The sequence below is a fragment of the Montipora foliosa genome, chromosome 6 (assembly GCF_036669935.1).
Source record: "Montipora foliosa isolate CH-2021 chromosome 6, ASM3666993v2, whole genome shotgun sequence".
Taxonomy (NCBI): domain Eukaryota; kingdom Metazoa; phylum Cnidaria; class Anthozoa; order Scleractinia; family Acroporidae; genus Montipora; species Montipora foliosa.
In genome coordinates, this window is record NC_090874.1 from 47,727,663 (window position 1) to 47,737,662 (window position 10,000).

The 10,000-nt window shown below is 35.8% G+C and overlaps 1 protein-coding gene across 2 annotated transcripts in view; it reads right to left on the reverse strand.

Annotated features, from left to right (window-relative positions):
• LOC138007526 (leucine-rich repeat-containing protein 71-like) overlaps positions 1–10,000 on the reverse strand; it is a 21,186-nt gene that overhangs the window by 10,517 nt on the left and 669 nt on the right. Inside the window, exons 1-8 of one of the 2 annotated variants that reach the window (XM_068854497.1) lie at positions 9,623–9,847; positions 5,647–5,808; positions 4,713–4,892; positions 4,069–4,144; positions 3,219–3,296; positions 2,914–2,982; positions 2,108–2,255; positions 224–307 (exon numbers count right to left, since the gene is read on the reverse strand). In XM_068854497.1, the coding sequence (XP_068710598.1) occupies positions 224–307; positions 2,108–2,255; positions 2,914–2,982; positions 3,219–3,296; positions 4,069–4,144; positions 4,713–4,892; positions 5,647–5,808; positions 9,623–9,758 (933 nt within the window). In that variant the 5' untranslated portion in view covers positions 9,759–9,847. Of the gene's footprint in view, positions 1–223; positions 308–2,107; positions 2,256–2,913; positions 2,983–3,218; positions 3,297–4,068; positions 4,145–4,712; positions 4,893–5,646; positions 5,809–9,622; positions 9,848–10,000 lie in introns of those variants that run through there. The other variant, XM_068854498.1, reaches the window with a different exon arrangement.

Here is a 10,000-nt window from a genome sequence, read left to right on the forward strand (position 1 = left end):
TTTATCCAAGCTCTTCAATTGTCCAACAAAAATCTTGTTAAATTCCTGCACTTAAGGATGGCAGGTGTATTGTTCTCCCTCATTTCCCTTTATCAAGCTAAATTTTTCAATATTTGAGATTTTCAGTGACTCATACTTAAACTGAACGACTTTCCAGCTCTAAAAATTCCTTTCTCCAATTCTATAAATACTACTGTTAGATTGAATTCATTTTACACCTAACCTCTGCTAACTTGGATGCTCCTTTGTCACCAATGAGGTTACTTCCAAGGTTTAGTGACAAGAGGGTCCTGTTCATTCTTAAACCCTGAAAATTTGTAAAAATGTATACAAAAGATCTATACATAAAGGGATATGTAGATTCTTAGCAATTTCTATAGCAATAATTGCCATGCCAGTATCATAATTATTATATTATATATTACACCACACTGTATCATAATATCATATCTTATATCAAATCCAGTTTAACAAAAGATCAAGTCTAAAATTGGGACCCATTCTTGGTATATTGTCATATAACATCCTACGACGATAGAGTTCTTAAGTGGTGACGTCATAAAAATTAAATTTTTGAAATTATGGGATTTGTTGGGATATTTTGAAAGAACAAAATCTGAAAGGCCTAGTTGGCAAAAACATTGTGGAGCATATTTTCTCGGATATACTAGTCCTGTTTTGCTCTGAAGACTCCATACAAATGCTTCTAAATTTGACTTGCTTCCTAATGTTATGAACCGAGTCAAATTTAGAAGGATTTGAAAGGAGTCATCAGAGCATAACTAGGGTATCTCAAAGACATTTTGCCCTGAAATGCTAATTTTTGGCTAGTAGGGTCTTTGAATGTTGTTCTTTCATAATACCCTGAGAATCCCATAATTTCACGAAATATAATTTTTATGACATCACACTTTAGGACTCTACAAGAACATCACCTCCATGAATGAGTTCTACTGTGAGGACAATTAATGATGATTCATCTAATCATAATTTTACTATTCTAATAATAAGCTGCATGATTGATGGATACCTATTAAGCTCATTCATACAAGAAAAGTTTGATTTATCAATTTCTGTACATCTGATACAAATTCCCATTCATTAGCCTATTAAAATTGTTTACATAGAGAAGTGATACTCGCACTTTAATATCTGGACATGCAATTTTTAAAGCAACTGCAGTCTCTTTTAGGGCCGATTGACACGGTGCAACTTTGTCGCATGCAACAACGGCTTGCGAGAAGCCCACGACATGATTTACGATAGTTGTGTACGTCAGAAAAAATGTTGTAGCATTTTAAAACATGTTTTAAAACGCTGCAACAATCGTAAGTCATGTCGTAGGCATGTCGTGAGCTTGTCGCATGCGACAAAATCGTATCGTGTAAATCGGCCCTTACAGACACCTGAAAAATTCAAGTGTTAGCAGCCTAGTCGCAGTGTTCTGCACTATCTGCAATTTAACTATTTCATAGTCAGGTAGATGGTAGACAGGTAGATGAAAGAGAGAAGTGATCCTCTTACTTATCTGGACAATTTAAGCAATAGTTCTCTCTTATAGCACCCAATGGGATTCAAACCCATGAACTCCGCAATGATGGTGCAACGCTCTACCAAACGTTTTGAGCTGTATGAAGCCACACAGCCTCACAGTTGAATGAAATGAATGTATATACTTCTCTCTTCCATCTATAAACACATTAGGTCCTTCACAGGAATAAATGAGCCTGACAAATTGACCTGCTCCCAACTGAAGGGCTTCATAGTTCAGTTGGTAGTGCATTGTACCAGCATTGCAGAAGCCATGGGTTTGAATCTTGTAAAAAATTTGGGGAGCCAATTGAATTTTCAGGTGTCAAGTGACAATAATTGCTTAAACTGTCCCGATAAGTGTATTTTTAGGCTCAATTGAGGAAAATGTGAATCCATCAATGCTTAAGTTTAATGAATAATTATTGATAGTACAACATTTTGCATCAGTGTTGAATCACATTTACTCTCTGATTCTGTAGTGCAGTGAGAGGCGATAAAACTCATTACAGAGAGTGACAGTTTTGGAACTACGTGAAAATTTTAACTAAGTAATTCCTGCTTGTATTTAAAATACCTTTGCTAAAAACCCAGCACCTTCACAAGTAATCTTGTTGTAACACAGGTTTAATGTTATCAATGACTTGTTGACTGTCAGGGCATTTCCAATCATCTTTGCTCCCATGTCATTCACGTAACAGTTCCTCAGAGAGAGGTTATGTATCCTTAAAACAAAAAGAAACAGTCTGATGTTATTTACATGTTTTTACTGTTTATAATAGTAATTTTCAAAGGTGACTATAGTACAGTAATGAAAAACACAGTGCATACATTTTAAGACACATCTGGGTTCCTTGAGCTTTAATGAAGTCTCTAGGACCTTTGGATTTACACCTATGCAGATCTAATTTGCCATCCACAATTTTAGGTTAAAAATGCAAGTTTTCATATGCAGTGTGTCAAGAATTTAGCAACCAGTTGTAGCCTCAAACATTGTTAATTGCCAATTAGCTAAACACCATTGACCACAATTTGAAACTTGAAAGTACTTTATGACTTGGTCTGATTTAAAATACATTTTTAGTCAAATTGCTAGCTTATAGCTGCAGGTTCCAAAAGCAAATCAAGGGTCATTAAGCCCGAGTGGATCAAACAGACAGGTAAAAATAAATTTACTAACTATACTTTTGTGGGTCTTCAGTTTAACAACATAATATTAAGTGCCTTTGGCCTCCAACATTGTGTAACATATGTGTATGTGTGTATGCTTTAATTGTTAGAAAGGAAGCTAGGATTTGATGAAATAACCAAAATACAAAAAAATTATTTACAGTACATGTAATTACAAATTAAAATTTAATAATCAAGGAAGATACTATTTACATGCTCTCTTCACCAAGAAATACACCATATCTTTGGAGAGTGACAGGGTTGTTATCCAGGCAAAGTGTTCTGCAAAATAAACCCCCAAGAAAACAGTTACAAATAAAAATATTCCATAGTCTTTAAAATTAATGGCATTCACATTAATTTTGTTTAATATTTTGTTACATAAAACAATGTGTCCAAACATTAGGGATGTACGGATTTCAAAGGATTTCCAAAGAAATATTATCTCATTTCCCACAGCCTTGATTTTCAAATTCTAATGGTTTCTATAGAACAACAAATAATATTAATCCATGTACCTGAGGTTTGGAAGATGTGCAATAATGTGGGTTGCCAAAGTGTTCAAACTATTATCTTGAAGGCCAGTGTTCCAAAAACTATTTTAAGAAAGGAAAAACATCACATGACATCAGGGTGTCCCTTGACAAAGAAATGGAGGCCATATCAACGATGGTGCTCTATTGACAGTAACAGGAACCCTGAAGGGGTACAAGGAATAGTGGGTCTTTAGCCCTACCACTTTTTTTCTTTGAGTTCTTCTCACTGGCTCTGTAAATCCCCAGTAAAACTCATCAGTGATCAAAGCAAACAGAAATGTTTGAAAACGTGTGGGAGCTACATTCCATCGGAGAATTCATGCCTGGAACAACAAAGTCTCTTTTCTGGGAGTGTCTCAAGTAGTTTTTTCCCTGGTTGTAGGTCATTAAATTAGATTCTGGTGACGATAATAATAATAATAATAATAATAATAATAATAATAATAATAATAATAATAATAATAATAATGATTGTTCCACTATACTTCTTGGAAAAATAATTGTCAAAGGAATGTATTCTTGCAACTGTAGTGAGAGAAAAAGTAAATGTTTACCCTGGTAAGTGCATGCAGAGATGTATTTATTATTTCAAGGGTGACTCTTGGATACTTGAAAAACTGTTTGCTTCAAAACATTTCCACTGACCCTTTAAGTGAAACTAAAGAATGGAACGTTACCATATTAATCACACCTTCTTCTTTGGGGTTCTTCTTTCAAATGTACAATATTTATTATTACATTTTAAATTTATAATCATAACCCAGCCTTCTCCCCTTTCCAACTGTTTAATTAAGGAACCATATAATTATATAAATGTATCAGTTAAACTTACTCAATAGTTGTTAACTTCTCCAGTGGCGGCAGTGTTACAGTCAAGATATTTAAAATTCTCTCATCTATTTTCCAGCCTAAATATAACAACGAATTGACAGTCAATATATTTTTAATTATGACAGTTAATGCCAAGCAAATATAATAACAGTAACTGTTGATCTTAACTCAGAAAAAGGTAGGAAACGTACTGTAGTTCAAAATGAAGTTAGAATTGACTCTCATTTTCCTGGTTTATTCTTGACTCAACAATAATTTATTGTTCTCTTATTTACAATCATGATCACAATTAATAGGGTTAAGAAACAATTTGAAGGTGAATTGAAAATCAGCCTAGGTTGAAATCATTTTAGCATGATCGAGTTTCATTCAATTTTAAACATGATATCATGTACACAAAACATTGTGGTTTGCATACTTCTGGACAAAAAAGTGGATAACCAGTACTGTGGTCTATAGTGATACATGTACACTTTTTGTTCCCATTAACTACAAAAGAACAACAAAAAAAACATTCCTGCATTGCCTGTGTGACTTTGTTGCAGGCATTAACATCCTGGAATGTGAAATGTTTTAAAGCTGCAACCAGCTCAGAAGTTTTTCTCCTTATAACAGATCAAAAATTACACTGTAAATTTAACTAACCCCGAATGTAGATTTCTTTGATGTGTGATTTATTTCCCTCCTCCTCTGCTTCCACCTCTACTCTTGGCTTGAAGTATTGGTATTTTTCTTTGATTGTATAAGTTGTTGGTGCTTCATCTGCTTCACCACCAGAAACTGCTGTGGTTTCGTCAGTCTTACTGCTATCATCCTTTTTGTCAGCTGTGAGATTTATAATGCACACAAAAACTTGAGAAGAGCCATTGATATAATATTTACCCTAGCTTTTTAAGAAGCTTAACCCATTGACCCCTGAGACCACTGTCAAATGCCAGATGATTTTAGTCATTGATGGGGGGCATCCTAGGGCGTTTGAGGTGTACATGAATGAGCTAAAGATCTTAAAAACCTTAAATTACTTGTAAAAACCTTGCAGGTTAAATTCCTTCAAAGATATTGAGTAAGATCTTCAGCTGTTTTTTGGGATAGCTCTATTAGACAAACTACTAAACAGACATTATAAAAGGACTAATGTTAACAAAATATACAGTAACTGTTAAAACGTAAATAGCTTGAGGGTTACGGAAAGCTCCACAAATAGTTTTATCAAAGTCTTCAAGAACCTTCAAAGAACCTGCCAGAAAGTTGAAGATTTTGGTAAGCCGTGACCTTTAAGACATCTGGGGCCGGTTGCTCAAAGGCTGGTTATTAGCGCTAACCGTAGGTTAAGAGGTATCAAAACCTATAGGTTTCCATGGTATTTAGCACTGATTAGCACTAACCATCATGCTTCCAGCAACCCGTGCCTATTGATCCGATTATTAGTTTAGGATTCTCAAAGACTTTCATGGAATCTTCAAAGATTCTTAAAAGATTTTTCACTTTGATAAAATGACAAAAAAAACTAAGATAATGAAATGAGGAGGGATTGGATTTAGAAATACCCCCGGTAGATCACACAAGAACAAAACCCTACCATCTTTCTTGTCCTGCTTTCCTACTGGTGTACTATCATGTGGTATGGCACTGGGAGTCGGTGGCCGAGAAGGCCTTGGAACCACCTGCATGGTGGGAAAACCTGCCCTTGTGCATAACTCACAGAAATCCACTTCAAAGTTTCCTGTTGGTGTGTAAGGCTCTGAAAAACATGACAGTACAAAAAAGACAAGACTCTGAAGTTACATGTATGTCTAATACTGATCCTTGGTAAGTACATGTAAGTATGTACACATTGTAAATGCTCTTTGCTTATTTTTGCACATACTTGCAGCCCTTTACGTGTTACTAGATTTAAAAACTCAAACTACTGAGTGACATAAATGTAGAAGCACAGTGCCTTAGGGTCCCTTGCTTACTCTATTAAAATTACAACTCTTCCTTATTACTCATGCAGTTTAAAATCAAATTCTTTTAAATTACGACTGACAGAAACTAAGAAAGCTCACTAAAATGTGAGAAACGTTTAATAGCCTGTTTTCCTTGACAAATACAGATGCTACTTAACAAGGAATGACCTTGCTTAAAACTCTGCCAGATTTCACGTAAGATAACAATAATCATTATTTTACCTTTTACAACTCGCAACTTAGGCATGACTTCAAAAAGTCAGAGGGTTACTGACTGCTTTAAATGGATTTCAATAATAATAAGTGTATAGCTCATGAAAATTATTCAAAAATTGTATAGAATTACAAAACAAAGCAGAGATGGCTCTGAGTGTGTTTAGCAAGAACATTAAATCATAATAGTGAAAAAGCATATAAGTCAATTTGCATTTATTATCCCTTTCCTGCTGTGAATTGTAATGCTACTCTTAGAAGCACACTACATCTCTAAGGCAACAGATTGGTTATTTTCCAAATTTTGTGCACTGTATTCTTGACAACCTCATCACAAAGTATTAGTCAGAATACCCCCCAATAATAAATCAATATCCTAAATGAATAAGATCTGACTATGCAACTGCCATTTTAAACTTGACATTTGATTTTGTGGCTGGACAAAATGCATAACACAAGCACTGAAGCAAACAAAAATGCTTTCAAATCACATAATGCAGCAAACAAAGGAAAAATAATTAACACATTTTCTTTGTCTAGGAAGAAACTTGTTATAATCTTTTTTTCATTAAAGAATATTCCCAGCTGGCACTTACACATGATGAAAAAGACTATTTAGAAAGCTTAAATATTATATGAAATCAAGTCAAATATCTAAAACTCATTTTCAAGATTTATGTCAAGCTATTATATAAGAGTCTTTTGGGTTGCAGGTGTTACAGATGAAACTTTGAGATTTTAATTTACATGTACAAGAATAACCCCTGACCAGGATCATCCCTTTCAACTATCAGTAACCAATGATTTCACTAAGATTTTGCTCAGGAGGTCATTAGAAAGATCACTTCCTTCAGACCTTGCTTTCTTTCGATTTTGAAAGTGTTTGCTTAACACCTGACTGGCAAAATTTTGAGCTTTGATTTTTATCCAAAGGCCATTTACTTTGAGTGTAACTTTTGGATTTCACAGTACGGCATTACTCACATTCAAAACTGACCAATTGGACCTCAGAGGAGGGGGGGGGGGGGGGGGTGTTACTAAAACACAGAACCGTGGACCGCGGAACCTCCTGAACCACTTCAAAAATGCATTTTTTCCAGAAACAAACCTAGATTATTTCTTTGAAGTTTAAAAACATTGCAACAGATAGCATGCAAAAGTGTGGTGGACTGGACCTGGTCACATGGCAACCTCTCGTCATGTCCGAATGTTGGAAAGGTTTTGCAGATGGAGCAAGGTAAGCAGCCGTTTGCATTGCTTTAACAACACGTAACTTGAAACCACCTGTTTCATATGCATGTAATGGTTTTATGGTAAAAGGTTTTACAAGGTCTTTAAAATCAGAGGGTAAGCAAACTTTTGTCACACATATAAATATCACTGACTTTTAAACCCAGATACAGAAATGAAAGGGTAACAATTTAAATAACAAGAAAAGCAATTGAACAACTAAAACCGCATTTAATATATAGGAAAGTAAAAGCTAAGGTCAAATTCCAATGGTCAAGCAAGTGAGGAAGAGAAAATGGGCGTGGGTAGGCCACACGCTGAGAAGACCTTCAAACAGCATTACGAGGCAAGCATTGCATTGGAACCCACAGGGAAAACGAAAGAGGGGCCGCCCCAAGAATAGCTGGAGAAGGGATACGGAAAAAGAGATGAAGATCCTCGGGAAGAACTGGAAGGAGCTGCAACAGTTGGCAGAAAAGAGACGTCTCTGGAGGCTTTTTGTTGATGGCCCATGCTCCAACTTGGAGCCAAGGGCTTAACTAACTAAAAGCTAAGAATTACTGTAATATATTAGGTTCCAGGCCTCTTATTTTGCGCATTGATGTGTAGGTTTTAGAAATGGCAATTATAGTACAACTACAAACTGGTATAATGTTTTCTTGGCTAGTCACTCATAATGTTTAAGGGTACATCACCACATTACAGATATAAATCTAACACGTAAGTATGGAAAATGTTTTGAACTCAAACCTAACAGATTCAACATAACAGGTCCGCTTCTTTTTTTTTTTAATCAGTGGTTTCAACATATGTACGTTTGGCATTATTAAAGCAATGCAAACGGCTGCTAACCTTGCTGCCCCCTGCAGCAGGATGTAATTGACTGAGAGTCCATTTTGATGAGGGAGGAAAACCAGAGTACTTGGAGAAAAACCCTTGGAGTCAATTTGAGCCTCGGGGCCCAAGGGTTGAAGCCAGGTCACAGAGGTAGAAGGCACGGTTGATAACCACTAAGCTGGCCTGCCTATTTACCCCACACGATTTTACTCATTGACTTGGGGTGTCCTAGGGCCTTTGAGGCGTCAATGGGTTTAATAAGGGGTTACTTCCTAATTCAGTTTGTGTCTCAGAGACAGTCTCCTATACTACATGTACAAGAAATTCTTGTAATTTTTATATATTCCCATGCCAAACTAATACAAGGCAATTTTCAGTGAGATTTCAAGGACCAAATTTCTTCAATTCTCTTTCCCATGAAATCAAAAATACTGACAGTGTAGGGTTGTTTATGAAAAAGCTGAAGGCCATTATCTTCCTTTGTGATCTTATTTACTGGTTTTTAGTTGACGAACTTTGTGTGTGTGTGAGTGTATTCATTACAGTTAGTTTCTAATTCAGCCTTAACTGCTTAAGGACGGTGCCTAGTATTGCGCAGACATTCTGCGCATCTCGAGATACTCGGGTTTCCTATCGGTGAAGCTTACTAATTGTTATTCAGGGATATTTTTGCATGGTTTAAAACTATCCAGAGAAAGTGGATCTTAGTAAGTACTCTTGGTATCCAAAAAGAAAATTGGGGGTTAATTACCATGCATTTTTGAGAGATAATTAAGTTTCAAATTTGAGAAAGAACGGCACACATTGCTTGGCATTTTAAAGCTTTTTACAAATATTATTCATGAATTATCTTTGAAAAATGCGTGGTTACCCCAATTTTCGTGTTGGATTTTTGATAGGACTTGTTAAGATCTACATTTTCTGCATAATCATAAACCGGGGCAAAAATATCTTTGAATTAGTAAGCACCGTCCTTAATCTCATTTTTGAGAAGCTCATAAAGTCTTCTGGTTTCTTTATGAGCTTCCTCGCCACTAAATTTCCTTTAAAAAGTCATTTTAATATCGTCATTGATAACATTGAGAACTGTGGCAAAATAAACTGAACTGAAAGTAAAACCCCGAGTCGAGTGACATAGGCCCCGGCGCGATGCAAACCCGGGCTCAATTAAGGCCACAAATAATAATTACAAAAATTCTTGCGTTTGACTTTTCTACCATGATAATCGTATAATTTGAACATCATTAGCCTTCGCAAAAAGTTTACAAATGCCTGGCCTTTTAAGATTTTTCCTTTAAAAATGGCCGTTTTTAAGACCACACATACCTCCGCACCACATAAATGTACTCGTGGAATCTTCTTCCTCTATTTCCACCGCAACTGAAAGTCGCCCATCATTTGCGCGATCCAACTTTTTTAGGGCGCGCTTCATTCGAGAAACGGAACGAAGAGTGGTGAACATCGTGGATTCGGCGCAAGGCCAGTGGTAAAATAACGACGACAAAACGACCTCCTTAGTAAATCTTTCTACTTAACGACCTAAATACGTTTTGTACAAAGAAAGAACCTTTCTGTTCTTGAATGAAAAGTCAACAAAATATAAAAAACCTGACAAAAGCTAAGAAACGGGAACCAATGATATTAGTATAAACTGCTTTCAATAAACATAGGAAATACTAATCTTAATACTCAGAGGGAAATTGT